This window comes from Oreochromis niloticus, linkage group LG5 (genome assembly GCF_001858045.2).
Source record: "Oreochromis niloticus isolate F11D_XX linkage group LG5, O_niloticus_UMD_NMBU, whole genome shotgun sequence".
Taxonomy (NCBI): Eukaryota; Metazoa; Chordata; class Actinopteri; order Cichliformes; family Cichlidae; genus Oreochromis; species Oreochromis niloticus.
The window spans coordinates 22158144-22178066 of NC_031970.2; the positions used below are offsets into that span (position 1 = coordinate 22158144).

General features: G+C 38.9%; 1 protein-coding gene and 1 long non-coding RNA gene across 3 annotated transcripts; one reads left to right on the top strand and one right to left on the bottom strand.

Annotated features, from left to right (window-relative positions):
- The first annotated feature begins 56 nt into the window (after nucleotides 1-56).
- LOC112846931 (uncharacterized) lies at nucleotides 57-8697 on the top strand. Its single transcript, XR_003220148.1, has 2 exons — nucleotides 57-592; nucleotides 6967-8697. It is a non-coding gene; the product is annotated as an uncharacterized LOC112846931 (long non-coding RNA).
- On the bottom strand, nucleotides 900-11961 carry thumpd3 (THUMP domain containing 3). Of its 2 annotated transcripts, none has more exons than XM_003441279.5 (10): nucleotides 11813-11961; nucleotides 11120-11447; nucleotides 10950-11027; nucleotides 10442-10867; nucleotides 9685-9815; nucleotides 6130-6199; nucleotides 5549-5664; nucleotides 5355-5459; nucleotides 4988-5111; nucleotides 900-1381 (listed from the first exon to the last, which is right to left on the bottom strand). In XM_003441279.5, the coding sequence occupies exons 2-10, from the start codon at nucleotides 11363-11365 to the stop codon at nucleotides 1190-1192; spliced, it is 1488 nt and encodes a 495-aa protein (XP_003441327.1). In that variant the 5' UTR covers nucleotides 11366-11447; nucleotides 11813-11961; the 3' UTR covers nucleotides 900-1189. The 2 variants fall into 2 exon arrangements, with proteins under 2 accessions (XP_003441327.1, XP_005469609.1); XM_005469552.4 differs by lacking the exon at nucleotides 11813-11961 and adding an exon at nucleotides 11567-11796.
- Nucleotides 11962-19923: the final 7962 nt, after the last annotated feature.

The following is a 19923-nucleotide window of genomic DNA, read 5'->3' on the forward strand; positions in this document are numbered from 1 at the left end:
CCACGTTTGGCACGTCTTTCAGACACTCCCAAAGAATAAGAAAAACAAAAAAAAGTAAGGTGATCCTAAAAGGGTGAACAAGCTTTGTTTCTTATTCACTTATGGAAAAAAAAAAAGGTAAGAGAGGTGTGGGAAGGTGGAAAAAGTGGTAAGCATTGCTTCATATCTGGTGCCAAAACCTGTTCGGTCCACATGAAATTTAACACTGAAAGTGACGTTTCCATTGAGGCACACTTCTTCTTTTTATTAAGGTTCACATAAGAACTGAAAACATATTTTTGGTTCGTTTTTCCTCCTCGGGAATATCCCTTGAGTGTGTGTAGTTCCTGCTTCTAGGAGTCTTACACACGTCTTTGGAGGTGAACAGAAATCCTGCCAGCAAGAACTAGACTGTAGCTGAATACTGTAACTCTCCTTGAGTCACTCACACATGCAGTTGTTTTCTTTAAGTAATGTTTCATCATGTCTCTTCTTGTGTTGTGCTCAGGTCAGCACGTCGGCTGTGAAGGATAAAGAAAGGAAGGTGAAGCTCACATGGAGGAACGCCCCTCTGCCCCTCACTAGAAGCACTTACCATAACAACTTGATAAGTGTAGGTGATTTCCTTTTACAGTTAATGCATTCAAAACATTTCCAGGAAACTTGACCTCTGACTTTGACCCTGAGGTCACTGAGATTCAAACGCATAAGATATACTTATGGTATCAATTTATAAATCCTGTCGCCTTGTTCCCAAATTCACAAACTTAGGTGTCCACAACACCCACCTCATTGGCGGAGTGACAGGAATCAGTCCTTTACAGCTGAGGGGTAAAAAACATTTTTTCTGTCCTCTGTGTTTGGGATAAGAGTGGACTGAGACAACTGCTGCAAATGGTGCGAAGAACGACTAAATCAAGTGATAATATGAGTGACCCTTTATTATTGGACACATTTGAGGGGTACAACCTCAACCTCCAGCAGGATTCTGAACAGTAATATGACAGGTGAACAACCTTTAGGAAAACAGTGCAAAAACCATCAAATCTGCAGATCACGACAGCTTCTTGGTGAATTACAAAGTAAAATTGCTTGGCATGCTTGATCAGAGAACTTGGTTAAAAAAAAAAAGTATTCAATTGCTAAATATAAATAAAATCATTTTAACCTGGCCTCAATTTAAATTCACAACTGAAATGCTGGGTGTAACTTAGGAGAGCTCCTTGTCTTCCTTTTCATCCCCCTGCGTGTTAGACATTCCTCGTGACTCATGGACATCCTCCGGAGTTTGGCCAAACACGGCCCCGGTCCGCTTGAGGAGGTAAACGCCAGCATGTAAACCCCCGACATTGACCCAAACAGTGTGCAGCTTCCTCCACAGCCCTCCCATCCTCGATATAGCCTGGAGACAACATAAATCCCATGAAGGCACACTAACAAATTAGACATTTGTTTTATGTAAATTGTAGACAAACAGTGGATGAAAGTGGGGGTTTTTATCGTGATGGAGCAAAGTTAAACCCACATTACTTAAACAGCTGAGGGATTATTTAGACATCATTTCAAGACAAATTCAACCGGAAAAATCGTTCATTAAGTAGAACGACCATAAAGACTTTTTTTAAACTTGAAGAGCAGCATAAACATATAAAACATGAGCCTTTTTTTTTTAAACAGCTGAAGGATAGCAGTGGTGAATCAAACAAGCAGAACTGGCTTTTTCCAGTTTGGTGACACTAATCATTTATGATTGAGTAAAACTGGGAACTTACCACACACTATTTTATTCACTGCATTAGACAGGCTAATTCCTGTTACCCTTCAAACCTTTTTAGGTTAAAAAAACAAAGCTCACTGCAGCACTGCTCAGTTTGAAAATGTGATATTTTAGGAGAGAAGGGGGATTTTTTTTTAAACTACACTGTACAATTAACAACAATCTATTGTTACATACAATGTTGATTTGTTAACACAATACACAAACATTGCAAAATCCTCTGTTTTAACTCAACCCTACAATGTAAATCTGACACCTTCTCCCCGCTGCATTCATAAACTTTTTCAGGGCATGTCAGCAGTGTGGGTAGGGATGATGGGAAGAGATTAAATTACTGGTTCCCAGTAATTTAGTTCCTTGGAATTGTAAGTCTGATTGCCTATTGATCCCGGTCATGTGCCAGAGGAGGAAAATAGTGGTGGATATGGATATTACTTTTAATCATAAAAGGACAACAGCTTTTTATGTAAAACGACATCTGCATTGTGCTGCAAACACAACTTTGGCTCTTTGTGAGCACGCAAATGCTAAGCTAGCCAAGAACCCAGAGTGATGTTAAAGATGAGTGAATGCTGACCCCAGCCCAGCAGCCAGACCCTAAAGTTCAAGAAAAGCAGTGATGAGCAGTCAGGCTGAAGCCTTCGTTTCTACTTCTTCACGTTTCTAAAGTAGAATCCCCGTGGCGATCGCTTTGAGGGTTTGTGTTGGTGTGTGGGACTCAGGTTTATACTGTTAAATGGTAATTATGAGACGATGCGTTTCAGGTCGTTTTACAAAGAAAAGTGAAAATAATATAATGAGTAGTATTACTAATTCCTCTCCCTTGGGAATAATAAAGTAACGTACTGCATTAGTTTTAAGGAAAGTGTTGTGTATAATATTTGAAATAATTACTTTTTTTGCCTAATGACCCCAATGCTGATCACAGAAAAGAGGGGAAATACCTCCAACATGAACAAACATCTGACCCACAGCATGCAATTAATTTGCACAAATGTAATGTTTTTGATAAGCTGCTTCGTGATGGTGGTGACTCTCAAGCGGAGCCAATGAGAAACCAATGGGAGTCAGTAAGAGAATCCATATAGAGTGATATCGACAAAGGAAGCAGAAGCGCTAAATTCTTATCAATTCCCATCCCTGAGTGTGGGTCTATAATAATGATCAGTCAGTCCACCACTTTAGCTTTAGACTAAAACATTTCAGCTGCTGATTGGATTGCAGGTTTTCCACAGACACACATTGTTCATATTGATTTCAGTGACTGTAGTATTGGTATCACTTTTTTTTTAGCTCAACTAAATTAGAAATTGTTTACAGAAAACACAAGTACATGATCTGTTGGGGTCTCTCTCTCTCACAAACACACACATCCATCAAGATAACAGTGTTGCTAAACAAAGTCTCAGCACAGGGGAGATAACAGCTGAATTCCTCCTAAAATCTGTCATCACATTTGAATCTTTTTTTTCCTTTTACACATTCCAAGCAGTACGACTTGCACACTATGGGCTTGTGATCAGGCTCATGACTACTGAGGATGCGGAGTCAAAAGGAAACCTAATGACGCTAATAACTCATCACATTTTGGCTTTGACGTGTTGAGTGTATAGGAAACAAAATGGTGAGGATGCACCCCTAGGGCAACATAGTGAAACAAGAACATGTGTTAAAATGCCATTAACCTTCACCCACTGTGATAGTTCAGTTAAAAAAAAAAAAAATCCATCAGCCAACAAATTAGGCCACGATCACTGCACTGCATCCCCATCAGGGACTTTACGCCCTTCCACACAGAGCAAATACCTGGTACTGAGCATATTCCCTGCACTGTCCTTGTAGCTACATTTAGCAAGTTTTAACTCCTTTTTAACTTGTTCCTGTAGTTCCTCCTATTGATCTACATCCCACTGATTAAAGAAGATAATTGGGATCATTTCTGACAGCTTTGGAGACTCACGGTTTATAACTGGGACAAATGTAAAGTGATATGAGTTCATGCAGATTAGAGATATTATTAAAGAAGTCCAAGCCAATGTAACTGAAGCAGTCCTGGAGAAACTGAACATACTTCTGCAACCAGACTGGGCTCAAAATCTCTTCCACACTGAGTTTTACTATGAAATAAAAATAACAAGTTTGATCACTGGACATACTAAAACACACATGTAACTTTGTGGTTTCAGTGTGGACTGTGGCCTCAGATTTGAACATACTTTCTCATACACTGTTTAATGTGTTAAGGTTCTGGTGATTCTTTCCTGTTGATGAAGTTTCGTGACTACAATATTTATCATCTTACTTTTACAAACTCAGAATATAATGCGGCCTTCTCTTTACCAGAAATATCAAGTACTGTCTTACTTGCAGAAATCTGACAGCAAGTAATACAATAAGGAAATGGGATTAAAAGAGACTCTGGTTAGTTTCCGAGGCTTGCGCAACAAGCTGGGAACTTCAAAACAGAAAAGGCGTAAAATCTGACAGCAATTTTAAAACTGCACCATGGCGACAACTTACATATTTACAAACATCCCACGTATTGGCTAAACCTCGACACACCTCCATCTCAAGCTTACTGGAAAACAATAAATAATAAATGGGTGTAGATGCAACGCAGGACAACTTTCCTCAGGTTGAGCATGTGACTTATAATGTGTATTGTTCTACTGTACTACGAACGCATGCCTGCCCGACGTCAGTGACAAAGCATCAGAGATTGCTCAGGGCGCACTGATCCTGAGCTCCAGTCAGCAAATAAGTACAACAGTGATTTGTTAAGCTGGTGTGTCTACCTGCGTCGGAGTGATTTACACAAATTACTGTAATAGCCATACCATTGAAAAATGAAAAATGCATCTAGTGTTGATTTCTTCAGCACTGATTAAAAGCCTAGTTAGCAGGAACATCACAAAATGCAAATTAAAGACATTCTGAATGACTTTTTTCCAACTAAATTCAGCAGGTTAAGGCAAGCAACCAAACTAAAGAAACCAGATACCTTTTTTTGACATACCATCTCAGGCTAAGGCAAATCAAGGTCTGGATCAGGATTTAAGGAAGTATGATGCGGAAAAATCATCTGACATGAATTAATGGAAAGATCAAAGCAAGATAAAACTTGCACTGTGGATTTTTTTGTCTTTCTCCTGTACTGATTTCAACTTCCTTGGAAACTTTCATGAGAATATATGCCCAAATATGTGTTATCTGCAACATTAACATGGCTACCTTGGCAAAGCACTTCTTGTCCTGGGTTAAGAGGACAGCCTTTCCCGAGCCTGGTCTGCACACACGAGCCATTTCCCTGAGACATAAGGGGTACAGGTCCCAGTTCTTCTTCTTGGAGCCCATCCTTTGAGAAAACAGAAGAAAAAAAAAAAACACCATCACACAGCTACTTTACTGCTTTGCTTTAAAGTGGGTTTAATGCCTCGTCTTCCATGTGCATTTTTGTTATCCTGTGATATAAATTTCTGACTTCAATCTACTTCTAAGTGTTGAACAGCAAAGGCATTAAAAAACCCCACACATACACTTATACCATTCAATATCTACATACAGGAAACAAATCTTCTAGTGTTGATGGTTACGGTACCTCTTGCCAAATGGCATATCAGTGATGATAATATCAACAGAGCTGGTCCTTATTGGTAAGCTGCACAGATCCCACTGCACTGTGTCAATAGGCAATCCAGATATTCTGTTTGAAGCCGGAGAGATTAGATCATTATGGGGATCATCTACCACATGCACTGCGTTCAGTCTCCTTCTCTGTGTGTTCACTCTCACCTGTCCTTGTCTGCCCTGCGTTTCTGGATGTGACATATATTATTGACTGTGCGGTTAACTGCCATGTCGTTGTTGTCGCCAGCAATGTAGAATGAACTGCTGAATTCAATGGCACCCTGAAGAGAAGAAAAGCAATACACAATTAGTGGCCTGTGGTTTATTATTATTTGGATCTTGAGGCTATCGCTGAATAATTCTGCCTTCCGCAGTCTCTGGAAGACATATTCATTAATCTCCACCTTTAACAGTATCCAGGTTGTGTGATCAATATTGCAGTAATAGCAAGGTTGCAGAATGTAGTGCTTGGATGGCAATATACAAGAGATAAGTTACAGACTGCTGTAGGCTCAAATCACTCGACTCAGAAAACCAAAACAATATTTGAAGTGTGCAATCTATAGTTTCTTAATCAAGCCAATTCTTTTATGGGTACCCACGAGAATTGATCTAACTGTGTGGAAGCACTGATGTGTACACTTTTCACTGTGTAGTGCAAAATTATCTACTCTTTCTTATAAAAACTGATGTAGTTTAAGCACAGGGTAAGGTGATTATCAGGGTCACGATAAGCTGCGTCTCACCTCCAGTGGTATGGCTCCAGTCCCACACATGGGGTCGAGTATTACATCAGATGCCTGAGGTTTACACAGCCTGTCAACAGACAAGGAAATGAACAACGTATTTCATAAGGATTTCATCTCATATCATATTTAACTCTCATATGCTTCCTTGTAACATTCAATATTACACTCTTCAGATGCTCCAACTCAGCAGTCAGACAAAGTCAGCACATACAACTACTCATTCAAGAAATCAAGAAATCATTCATCTTAACTGCTATTAATATGATTGACAGCTCATAATGGAATTTTATAAATGTTCTTTTTCAAACCAATGTTTTCATCTTGCTGTGTGTTGTCTTATTTGTTTTATTTTTATACACCGAAAGCCAAGTTTAAGACAAATTTCCTCTGCTTTGCAATAGACAATGTTTTCTGATTTTGGTTCTGAGGGACGACCTGACAGAAATTATTTTGTACAGTTGAAATGGGATGTGTTATATACACTGTCTAGATAAACTTTCTAAATGGACAAAGACCAATGATGCATAAATATTTAAAGTGTTCAGTGTTCATGTAATCCCACCTTCAAATAGACTCATCTAACCTACATTTGTGTGCTTCTCAGATTTTCACCTTCTCCCAAATACGAAGGCATTCCTGTGAATTTCACGCGCTAATGTGCTTTTATGGTGGTAATGTGGGATTAAAACACAGGGATAAGAATGAACACGCTCTTGTTATAACATACCATTGTGCCATTTCCAGGTTATTTTGCTCTGCCCGACTTGGTATTTTATGTATACAGTGATCAGTGGTTATTAATTCTTTCCTTTTTCCTCCCCCTGTCCACTTCAGGCTCACCATTGGACTGGAGCCTATCCAGGAGTGGGAGGGGATGTACACCCTGTACAGGTCACCAATCTACCACAGGGCTCACACAGAGAGAAAGACTCCACATGGAAGAGGGTAGCTGGTGGTTTCAAAACCAGGACTGTCTTGCTGTGAGGCGATGATGGCAACCACCACCAATAACTTAACCTCACAACTAGAAATTAAATTGTGCATAATTTTATGTGTGAAAGCAGCCACCAGACCACTATACATTTTACAAGTTTTTTCCCCAACTTTAAGTGTTGTATATGCAAATGTTCACAGTTTGAAATTCATTTATCCAATTATTCCACCACATGGATGAATGTTATGTGTGAACGCTTTATTTAACTGGAAATAGAAGAGTCACCAACATGCTGACGGTGCCCAAACCAAACAACTGTAAATGTATGCAACGAGACGTCCAAATATTCAAGTGAATATCACCATCTCTGTTTCAAAGGCTTAAGAATTCAGAATCTATTGTCTCTCATTCTTATCTTCATGAAAAATGTGAGTGAACAAACAGTTCATTGTGTTTTGTTACACCTTCAAATAAAGGCTGACGTACGAACAGGAGACACATCGCAACGTAGAGGAATTCCTCCTAGTATAATAGAGTATGGTTTGACATGCCTGCATTTCATCAGAGTGCTGAGAATAACTGCCTCACCACCCACCGGTCTGAACCCTTAACTAACCTCATCAGTATCAACACAACAATCATCACTTTTTAACAGAAAGATTTTGGAGCCTCAGTCATATCTATGAAACTGGAATCGGACACTATGCCAAACAGTGAACGTACACCACTGTTTACTACGTATCTGCAAAATAAAGAAATTAAAAGGCTGCAGGCAAACAGACAAAATATTTTTCACGTCTGTCAGCTTTGACATAGTTGAAATAAATAGGAATATTATGATAATAGAAATAATAAAAAGGGAAATAAAGAAAGCAAAAGAAAAGGAAAAACATGAACAACAGACAGAGAGAATTTGCACAGCTCGTCTTGGAAGAGCAAATGTGTTTGGCACAGCAGAGCATTCAGATCATAATTCTGATGCAAAAGTTGCCTGACAGGTTAACAATGACAACAAAACAAACAAAGTCTATTCTTGAAGCTGGATTTAAGAAACAAGAGTTTAAAAGTTAAAGTTTTTAGACAATGTGCAGCGCCATCTTGTGCCAGTGCAGAACTTGACATCACTAGGGTTGTTGGTTGGTTGGTTGTTGCCAACAGACCCTACAATAGTTTATGTTAGCTAACTAGTGACAGAAATGATAATTAACTGGAAAACAAGGAGACTAAAAAACAACGATATACCGTCAACTTCACTCTGTCTCTTTAGCAGTAAGTGGTTCGCCCAGAGAATCAGCTGCTGTCCATAAGATCTGATCAGAGTGATTAATTGCAATAAATCAGTCACACCCAAACAGTTTACGACATGAGCATCACACCACCTCAGCTCAGGAGGTACAGCAGGTTATCTACTAATCGGAAGGTTTGTGGTTCGAGCTCTGGCTGCTACAGTGTACATGCCAAATATCCTTGGCAAGACACTCAACCCCAAGTTGTTACATCAGAGTGATCATCACAGTGTGAATGTTACGCAGAAAGCACTTATGAAAGAAAAAGTATAGCAAGTACTTGAATGGGTGAATGACGCACGTTACATAAAAGCGCTTTGAGTGCTCAGTCTTTGCCAACCCAAACATAACTAGGTTTGTTATCAGCATCTCATCAGGAAAAATAGGTTAAAGTGGATTCATTTTTTTTTTTTAGAAATTCTTATCTCACACTGTCACTGATAGCATCATACTAGAAGTAAAAAAAAAAAAGTGAAGTCCTACTCTATTTGAAGGAGACTTCCTATAGAAATGCTAGTAGATATCAGGATTCCTAATCATGCTTCAGTAAGAAGCTTAGTTAAGTCTGTGGTGTGATGCGGATGGAGCAACTGCTTATCTTCTAAGCTGTTTAGGAGTGCCTGGGAACAAAAAAAGAGACTATTTTATTGCATAAAATGGTGCTGATCATATCTTGCAGACATCAACCACTGTTGGCCCAACCGGACTTGTTGGTCCGGTGAACCATCGGTGCACCTCACTCAAACAGGCTCTCCTCCACACAGTTCCCATTCATAAAGCGATCTACAAACCTGAACATTATAGGTGAAAGGTGGATTTTCATTTGAGCTAGTAGAGCCACTTACCGCTAAAGAGACAGAGTGAAAGTGGATAGTATACCCTTGTTTTTATAACATAAAACTCACTGTTGCAGCCGGGGGCAGGACAAAACTGACCCCCTTAAACTGCTTTTTAGTTATAGTGTCCTTATGAGTTTCCACTGAGTTGCTGGTTCTGTCAAAAGTTAGCGAACATAAATTAATGAAAGCTCATTAGCAGCAAACAACCAACAAACAAACCCAGTGACATCATGTTTTGTCCTGGCACAAGATGGTGCTTAACATGCTCTAAAAACTTTTAAACATTTATTTATTAAGTCTAGCTTCAGAAACAGAGTTAAAACTATGACAGGTTTTTTTTAGAGTAGGCCATCATGGTGTAAATTAGCCTTTGTACATGTAGTGTTTCATGTCCACTTTAAGTATGACAAGAAAACATGTGACATAAATTATTGGAAATCACATCCCATCAACTCTTGGACTCAAACAGTGCAATCGTTGTTAGAGGACTTACCTCAGCATGCCATAGCACAAAGTGGACCGCAGGGTAGTGGGTCCAAAGTGACTGATGTTTCTCCTATGAAGGCTCTCTTCAGTTAGTGCAATACCAATCACCATCTCCTCATTGTGTATGTTGAGTAAGACCTACAGGAGAGAAAGATTATCGATGTGTCCTGGAGCACTTTATTATGCTATATTATATCATTGTGAGTGTGCTGAAATTATTTAACGGATTAAAATAATGAATTGCAAAGTACTGTAACTGACATTTTTTTACTTTGTCATATAAGAAGAATGAGATGAATACCTTCACTTTTGCTTATACTGGATTTTTATTTCTTAGGACTAAATTAAGAGAAACTGATCTTCAGGTCGATCAACATTGAAAACAACAGTTAGTATAAAGATTGATATCCTTAAACTTAAGCAAATAAATAAAAGCAAACTAAAATCCTGGCAAGTGGTGGAGAGTGTAATAAAGTAGTAGATTAATAGATGTGATTACCACCACAGTGTGACAGGTTTTTGTTTTTTTAAAAACAAAAACAAAAACACTGATTTGCAAAATATACACATCATCACCAATATTTTAGCCTTTAAGGTCCTGAAGCATTTTTTCTCATCTTGTCACATGATATAAACACTTTACCTAAATGCAAAGTGTTAATTACTTTGTTATTCCCTATTATGCCTCGCAAGCTTCACTCTTTTTTGGGCGATGTAATGTGATGGTGTTCACTGTGCATCTATCAACGCTGAAGCGTGCCTACCTCTATGTCAAACTTTGTCATGTCTGCTTTCCACTGGAAGAATTCTTGCACAGCTCCCCCAAAGTCTCGAGCTGCTTCATTAGAGGAAAAGCTGTGTTTGTCACCGGCCCTGTTACATGTCACGCGAAACTTGATGACTTTGGCTTCGGGCGCTGCCTCTTGCGAGTCCTGTTCACAGGGCTCAGCGTCAGCTGCGCTCTCCGCCTCCAACTGGCCTTCAGCAGCAGACGCCACTTGATGTAGCTGCTGCTCAGTGTCAGCAGCAGCTACCTCAGTTGTGTTCCTGTTAGGTTTCACTTTGGTGGTGTTGCCTCCTTTTCGGTGGCCTTTCTTCTTTTTAAGTGTTCCATTTAGTTTCCAAACCTCAAGGGCATTAGTCCAGGGGAGTTTGGAGGCGAGCTGCTGCAGCTCCAGTAATGTCTCCTCCTGTATAAGCCACAGTATTTGTTATCCTGACAATGACATGCACCTAACATCAGCACCAAGAATAAAGACGGGACTGGTTTACCTTGGATTGTTTAAACTGGTAATGATCATATTCCTCAACGACAACAAACAGGTTGTCTACAGACCTCAGAAGATGAACCTACAGCAGGGAATGACAAGTTAATCAGACACAATGATTTTAGATTGGTAAGCTTGAAAAAAAAAACAACCCCAAAATGGCAACATTCTTACCTGGAAAAGCTTGTCAGTAGTTATAGGAAAGTATATGCGACCGCGATCTTTGCTAATTCGTGCCGCCACCCCAATTTTCTCCTTGACCTCCTCTGCAGCAGTGTGTTCAAAACCCGTGGGCACAGTCGCCCCTATGGTCACAGTAATCACGTCTCCACTCTTGCTATCCGTCTCTGAGGAAGAAGAGGTGCATGGTCCCACGGAGTTGGAGCCCTGCTCTGAAGGTCCATCTCCTTGGCAGGACATATTTTAATATGAGGCCCAATCCTCACTAGACACGGATATACTTGTATGTCTGTGACAATCAATATCAAGCACAGCAGCTCACCTGGGGAGAAAAATATGTGAGAAAGCATTATATATGGGTAAGGGATTAACGTCTTTTAAATAGTTAGTAGCATTAAATTAGCATTAATGTCTGTGTGTCTAACCACTGTAAACAAAGACCTTTATTGTTACTTCTCGGGAAATAACGCTTTCAGTTAGCTGGCTAACGCTAGCTTTAAATGACTAAAAAGTTGTTTTCGCTTGCAAAGCCAGGAAGCGTTAGCCGCTGACAAGGCTTTTATATTTAACTGCTAACCCACAGAAATATGTATTTATGCAACGAGCCCACCGTCTGAACACAACAACCTTATTAAAAACCCTTTAAGACTAAGTTGTTTTCTGTTTGCTAAATGTATTAGGACCAACCTGTCACACACGAGGTAACAACATGCTGCTTCCGCTCGACAACAGCAACAGCTTCACTCTTTCCGGTCTACATTTTTCAAAATAAAATCAAAATTTTCAGGTCCTCAGTTAAATATCAGAAAACACCTGGCAGAATTAGTCCCACACTGGGTTAAGAATGAAGTCACTATAAGTCAGCAACACATTAGAAAAAAAAAAGAAAAAAGAAAAAAAAGCGAATTTAGATACATTCAAAAACTGAACAAGAAATGATGTGCAACGTGAAATAAATCAGCAGGAACAATGCTTTAGAAATATTATAATAGAAATCGTATGGAATTTTGACAAAAACGTAGAATATAATTCAACGCTTAGAAGCACCCGCTTGTCTTGTCCCCTGTACGTCAAAGTTTAAACAAACAAACGCGTCCCAAAACCCAAGAGCGGAAACAGAGACTGTACGTATTCAAAGTAAAATTGTAATGCGTTGGGTGAACCACATAAATTAGCAAATTGATTAAATATTTAACATATTTGACATATTTTTGTTCCTTTCATATAACTAGTCACCTACGAAGTGCCACGAGAATTGTAATTTGGGTGTCCATATATGTAACAACCCAATGCTTCCCCCCTCATCATTGTAAAACTTTTTTTTCCCTTCATCCTCTTTCTTCTTGTTAATACTTGGACAAATTATGACATCCTGGGCGGCATAAACATCATCATCTTGTGTATCTGCCCTGACCTATATATGACGTCACCGCGCTGAAGGCCGTGAACTATTGACTGCGCCGTCGGAGCAAACCTGCTCCCACTAACGCAATGACTGACAGACTGAATGAGAATACCAGCTCAACTCCAGCTTCTCTTTCATATTTCAGCAGCTTTACGGTTTCCATCTGAACACTTTACCATTGTTATCATAGCAACAGAGACCAAAACCCTTTCCACACAGACTGTGAATATTCAGGTTATGTCTGTGAAGCTCTGTAATTCCTTCATATTACTACATGTTAATTGCATAGTGACTTGATGTGACTGGAAGGCTTTAGTGTGAAATAGCTTTCAATGTTCAACTGCAAGACTTGTTGAATAAAAATTATAACTATTAATGAAAATGAGTCATAAGTCATTATTTTGATTGCTAGTCAGAGAACTAAATCTACTGTGTTCTGACAAGTTGTGTTGGCATGGGGTTGTTTTGCTTGCTTTAGATTACTGTATTACAAAATGTAAACCTAAAGTCAATCCATAGAGGCTTTATATAAGCTGCATTATAATATAAGCTTTGTCAAATGTTTTGTCTGCTGATGATTTATTGCAGATAAAGTGCCACAGTGGTTATGGAGCATTGTTGTTCGCTGAGTATCTGCATACTAAGGTAATAATACTAATGTCAAGAAGCCAGAAGAGATCAAAAGTAAAGTTGAATGAAACAAAGCCTGATCCTTTATGTAGCTGAACAAATAGATATATTATGTAGAGATCATTTAAATCTCTTGCGCTGTGACATAAGGTCACAGAAACACAGAAAAGAGCCGATTCACCGTTATGTTACTCATAAAGCCAATAGGTTCTTTTTTTAAAAGGCAAAGTATAAAATCAACCTAACAGTGAAAAAATCCTTATTTTAATAATAAAAAGAAAAACATGTGACTGAGTTATTACATGCACCCCTGAATCACAGTCCTCATGACACTTTATCAGTGTGTGAAAGCAACACAAATATTTTGGTAATTGGGAGGGACTGTTTTTCTATGAATATACAAATATCTGTTTTCAAATAGAGGAGCTTTTGGAGCTGTCGTAAAAAGTTTTGTGTCCTTATTCCGATAAGCATTTTGCGTCACAATAACTACAAAACAACTAAATAAAATTTTTTTATGGCTGTTAAAAATCCACTAAAAGAAATCCCATTTTTGCTACTTGGATATATCCTCTTTCTTTTACCCGAACACAACAAACCGATTAATCAATTGCCCGGCAGAGGGCGCTACAGAACAATGTTTTGAGCTGGGAATGTGCACAAACCCATTCAGAGAACATGGAAAAAGAAGAAGCCAAAATAAGAAAAACAGACATGGGTAGAAAGAAACATTATCATCGCACAGCCAAATACTGAAGTAGCCTATCATATAAAGAAGAAAATGGACAATTATACACATCGAAAAAGCTCAAAGAAAATCTAGTAGGTGAGATATGATGGAGGGTTTAAAACCATCATGTCTTTTATAGATTTACATGTCTGTTTTTATGGATTGCTATCTAAGTTTATTTGAGATTGTGCTTCACATATGGGACTGTCTGCTAATATTTATGGATTTCATATTTCTCACAGTGACAGTGTCCAGCTTCATGTCACAGGTAAACCCAAATGCACTACTATTGATTTTTTTCCCCCTCTTGAAAAGTGTTAGTCTTTCCACTGGCCAGTGCACTCAAAGACAATCTCCGGTCCTCATTTATCATTTGTCATTAATGGAGATGAGGCTGTGGGTGAAGATGTGAATAACTGCCTTCTTCTCTGTGTCACGGGTAAGTGATCAATACTGAAGCCTGAAGCAGTAGAAGGTAATGTTTTTTTAAGCAAACACTTGCAGAGAACAATAAATATCATGTCTATTTATTCACAGTGTTTTCTATACTATTATTGTGACATGTAAATAACCACTTTATGAATCACTGGTATTTAAGATGTTTATCTGCATCACCTTCTAAAACAGAAAAATGCCCCCGCGCCTCCCCACACAGCGTCCTCTGTGTTTGCTGAAAATGTTTAGTTGTTTTCTAACTTTTTGTTGCAGGTCAACTGATTAGTAAGCGTCAAGTCTGAGAGACAAGTGGGTGTTTGATCACTTCAGGGAATGAAAAGTCCTGCTCAACAGATGGCAAGTGTTGCATACGAACAGAGACTGCAGAGAACTTACTGGCAACTCAGTGCTGCTATAAACACACCGGCAAAGACAACGTTTTTCATCGTGCATGGATTTATTCCACCTGTAAGACCAGTTAGCACTGAAAAGCTGTAGCTCTTGCTGGTGTGTTGCTTCAGGCAGACAAAATATTTTATTGCCGGTGTGCAAATTGAGTGTTGTAGGATTCTTCCCGGTGATGAGAAGACCATTGCTGATCCTCTTGGTGCTATGCAACTTCATATTACAGCATCATTATGTCAGCACGAGTCCCAGATAAAGGATAAATTGCTGTGTAATTCAGCATCAAGAAATAACTATCATATCCTGCAATAGATGCTTTCTTGCATTGTATTAAATAGGTAGATATTGAGAACGGATTATACAGAATATACAGAACGGATTCAACCGACTAGAAAATTAAAAAACGAAACAAAAACAGTGAGTCATTAACTGAAATCAGCTAAAACACCAGCGTTTGCCCAGAGGCATGTGTCAGATATGAATGAAGGTTTGAGGCCGTTTAATGATGCTGGAAATACAGCAACGTGTCCAGGTGACAGCAGCTGGACAGCTACCACCTTCCTTAGTGATACTTCATGTCTTGAGTCCAGCTCAAAGATCACTTACTATTTGCCTTCATGAATTCCTTCCTAAGAATTACTATTTTCTGAAGTGTAGATGAGTTCAACACAAGAAGGACCAAAGCTATCTTTCTTTTCTGGGGAAGCTTAGGCCCTTTGAAATCTGGATGTGTTCCTAGTCTGTGGTGGCCATTTCCATCCTCGATGCCGTGGCACACAAGCAGCAGACTGAGGGTAGCAGAACCAACATAAACTGATCCTCCAGGCCAGTACGCTGTGGGTGTGGAGCTTGCCTCTCAGATGGCGGTGTCAGAAAGGAGGATGCTGTCCAAGTCACGGACAATATTGGACAGTGCTGCATACTCTCTCCATGACAGTCACCACAGATGCACCACAGGAAACCATTCGTACCCCTGCCCATTAAAAAAAGTCCTTCCTATGATCTTCCTATTAAATTTGCTTGATGCTGTATAGATTGTACACAGTATCATTTACCTTTTGAGCATTCATCTTAGAATATTGCATCTTAAATAGAGAACCCTTTTTTTTTTTTACATATAGGACATATTTTTTCCATCTTCCATATTTATATATTAACTGAGGATCTGATTCTGAAAAGTCCTTCTCTTTGACCACATTTTACATATTTAAATGACACCTTAAACACACAGTGGTGACAATGCATTACAAAGTGACCTCAACCTAAAGAAGAATCCTAGCAAATCATGTGATAATCATTCTTGGTAATGTGTGTCATGATGAGTTTCTGTTGCATAATTCCCTGTTTATTTCTCTATTGTGTGCACCATCTATGTATTACACTTCCTGTTTCATTTTGACATTGTTTAGTCTTACAACACAGTTAGTTGTGCTTCCAGCCCACTGTTCTGTTTTCCACCCTTTTTTGTGCCACATCAGTGTCCAGTTAGCCAATCATCCTCCTCAGTATATACCTCCAGTTGTTTAACCTAAAGCTTTGCAGACTGTATTGTGATTGCACCTTCTTTCTGTGCATCCCTCCCACAGTCCAAAGACATGCATGGGATTACATTAATTTGTCATTCTAAATTAGCCGTAGGTGTGAATGGTCTTCTGTCTCATTCTTCGTTAGCCATATGAATGACTGGTGTGGCGTTCAGAGTGCAACCTGCCTCTCACCTTTTTGACAGCTGGGATAGGCCCCACCTCCTTTGATCCTGAGTATAGCTGAATTTAAATACAAGTCAATGTGAAACACCAGTCAAAGTGCAACTTTCCTACCATCACTTTATTATTACAGTTATATGTGAAACTGACAGCCTCTCCTCATCTTGCTTACTATGCTTGCTTCACTGATTGTTCCTTCTTCACTCTTCCCTGTTCACCCTATGTGTTTATAAAACATTCGTCATTTTATCATTGTTATTATTATATCATCTCTCCCTCTCTGCAGCCCAACTGGCCACACCAGATCTCTGTCCCTCCCTGAGCCTGGTTCTACCAGAGATTTCTTCCTGTTAAAAGGGAGTTTTTCCTTCCCATTGTCACCAAGTGCTTGCTAATAGGGGTTATTTAATTCTGTGTTCTACCCATTATTGTAGGATCTTTATCTTACAAAATAAAGCCCTTTGATACAGCTGTTGTGATTTGGAGCTTTATAAATAAAACTGAATAGAAATAAATGTCCCCCCAAAAAACAACTACGTAGTATATTTTGGGCAGATTGAAAAAGGAGCTCTAACTTAAAAAAAAAAACCCAAACAGCTTCAATAATTATCTCAATTTCTTTTACTTGTTATGAAAGCACCTGCGATGTCTAAGAGATTTCCAGCTAACAAATTCAAGCAACATCCACCCTGTAAGGCTCATCTCTGTCACACCTGACATGTCACAACTGAAGTGCTCCCTCATGGCTTCACTCTTCAGACGTGTAGGTGATGCATAGGGTCTGACAAACACCACACAAAGATACAGAGTGATACACAGTAAAGACACACAACACAGGAAGACGCTCAGTTTCTCTTTCATATCCAAGCTCACTGAACCCAGACATAGATATACGCACACAGCCTTTCAGAGGCCATTTAAAATTCCTCTGGGCCTTTTACTCCTGTGACGAGGCTTGTGCATGCTGTGTTCAACAGCCTGAAAACATCAGTTGACATCACAAGGCCAGCGAAGAATTCAAACCTGACTCCTTAAATCATAACTGGTGAGAAAGCAGCAGGGCAGAAGCAAGCCTGCGTGCACACTGTTTGAGGGAGACAAACGCTTCAGAGATCTTCTGTGCAGTAATTGATCAATTAGATGCTTATTGGGTGACTAGTTAATTGTTCCATCTCATTTGTACCATGTAATATGTAAATTACAGTTAAATTGGTGTTGCTGGCTGAATACTAATGCAGGCCCTTAGCTTCCAATGATATGCTATTTCTTTTGTCAAATGAAAGTAATTTGTAGTTATATTCTGAAAACCATACATGTCTTGATAATTTAATGCTCATTTGTAACAATTGATTTACAAAAACAGTGCCATGTATGCAGACTTTCAAATGGAAACAGTAATGTTTAATACACAGCTCATAAAAGATTTAATAAACCATACTTATAAGTCATTAACCCTTTGAGGTCTAATACTAACCTAACTAACTAACTAACCTTAGCCTATGAAAACCTCACAGTTGTATTTTTTTATAACCTTTCGTCGTCTAGAGTCTTGGTAATCTGTAATCAGGGAACAAAGAAAATAATCACCAACCTTCACACATCAAAAGCTGTTCATATTGTTTCCATAAAAGTCTGCTTCACCTTTCTCCAAAGTACATGCTTAAGGTAGGGATATCATCTATGATGACTTAGACCTCAGAGGGTTAATGTGTGAAATTTAAATATTCTTAATGTGCTTAGATATAGAAAAGAAAAGCACTTGTATGAATGTGTGTGATTGGGTCACTGAGGAAAAAGTGCCCTGATTGCTCAGTTAGAGAAGCAGTATGACTAGCAGTTCATTTACCATTCTTTTTCTTTTAAATATCCCTGTGTTACATCACCTCTTCCTTTAATAGCACTCTATGCGGATTTAAGAAGTGAACCAAGGAGTACAGTTGCTGTACTTTAGAGAGCAAAATATTTCCTCTTTCTTGCTTAATATGTGATTTCAGCTGAATCGGCAGTTTGGGTCTTCCTTTATTATATTTTTTGTTTCAGAAAGCAACAGATGTCTTCAGTGAATGACATGTCTGGTCTGTGGGAACCAGTCTTTTACCAGCCATACAAAAGTAATCTGTATGGCTGGTAAAAGACTGCTTCCCACAAACCTGTACATGTATCTGTATATATCTGTATCTGCATATCTGTATATATACACTTATATGATTTCTAGAAAGAATTTCTTATTTGACTATAACTTCATGTCAGCAAATCGTAAATGAGCAGGAGTGGAAATGAACCTAACCTAAGCCCCAAACAGGTCTTGGTGGGCGTAAAACCCCTCGGATGTAAGTCATCACTGATGATGCCAACCCTAGCACTGAGCTCTAACCCTAACCCAATGTTTGGAGTCAAGCAAAAAGAAAAAAAAGCTGTTTTTTGGGGAAAAAAAGAAATATTTTTGATCAGTATCAGTGAGAATTATTTTCCCCTGATTGCTAAGACTTTGAAGAACTGTTTTTAAACAGAACAACATTATATATTCTGATAGCATAAGATTTGGATTGGACCTCACGGGGTTAATAACATCTGCTGCTGAATCGTTTTGCAATAACGAATCAAGTTAAAAATCTCACGTTCATTGGGAAAAAAAGTCTTTCTTTCTTTCTTTCTTCTTAAAAATCAAATGATTGTGTTTTGAAATGTGGCAGAACGTAGATCTGGAATCTGTCAAGTGTCAGCTCATGATACCGATGCTTGTGAACTGCAGATGGAAATAAAATGCAGAGGTGTACAGTGTGTCAGTATGCCGATTTTATGCTATTTCAATGTGAGTCACGCAGCCTGGTTCTTCTGAACCGAGAATAGCTAAGGTGACAACAATCTGAGTTCCCTGAACTGTTAAAAACAGTGACAGATCCAAATGACAGTGTCTGTCAGAAACACACTCAGTTTCTGTCACAATGCTTATCTTCATGACACAAATGCAAGGAACAGGCTGCAACACTGACATGGCACAGGGATTTGTACAAGCATTACTTACTTAAAAACAGAAACTGAATAAATTTGGACCATATTTGTTTGTTCCTTTACAAAGAATTAACAGTTCTTCTCCCCTCACACCAAATTATTTAATTTATTCTTGCTTCTACTGATGTTCAAAGGCTTACTGTAGGAGACGAAATATATTGTTGTGACTGATGCTGTTATTGTCACAGTTATCTTTAATGATCAGAAAGAAGAGGTTAAACGTGACTATCATGGACAAGAAGATGCATCCTGGCAACACAGTTTTACTTTCACCAGCTAATGGCCTGTGTTCATTTATAGGTATCACATCAGTGCCGTCCTGGTGTGTTATCGAGCCATTTAAGGACCAGGCTTCTCACATTTCAAATATTAACTCTTACAATCTACCACAGCTCTTAAACAGTAGCCATGGTGAAAGTAGTGCAGAGATAAAAATACGAGGTTTCCATGCCAATGGCGAATAATTGGGGGATGA

What these genes read in the sequence shown, in the direction of transcription:
- thumpd3 (XM_003441279.5), bottom strand. Translation starts at nt 11,365, where the DNA reads ATGTCCTGCCAAGGAGATGGACCTTCAGAGCAGGGCTCCAACTCCGTG. An exon ending in TGACAAAGTTTGACATAGAG is followed by an intron (nt 9,816 to 10,441) that starts GTAGGCACGCTT and finishes TCTCTCCTGTAG; the next exon opens with GTCTTACTCAACATACACAA. An exon ending in ACAAGAAGTGCTTTGCCAAG is followed by an intron (nt 1,382 to 4,987) that starts GTAGCCATGTTA and finishes TGTTGTCTCCAG; the next exon opens with GCTATATCGAGGATGGGAGG.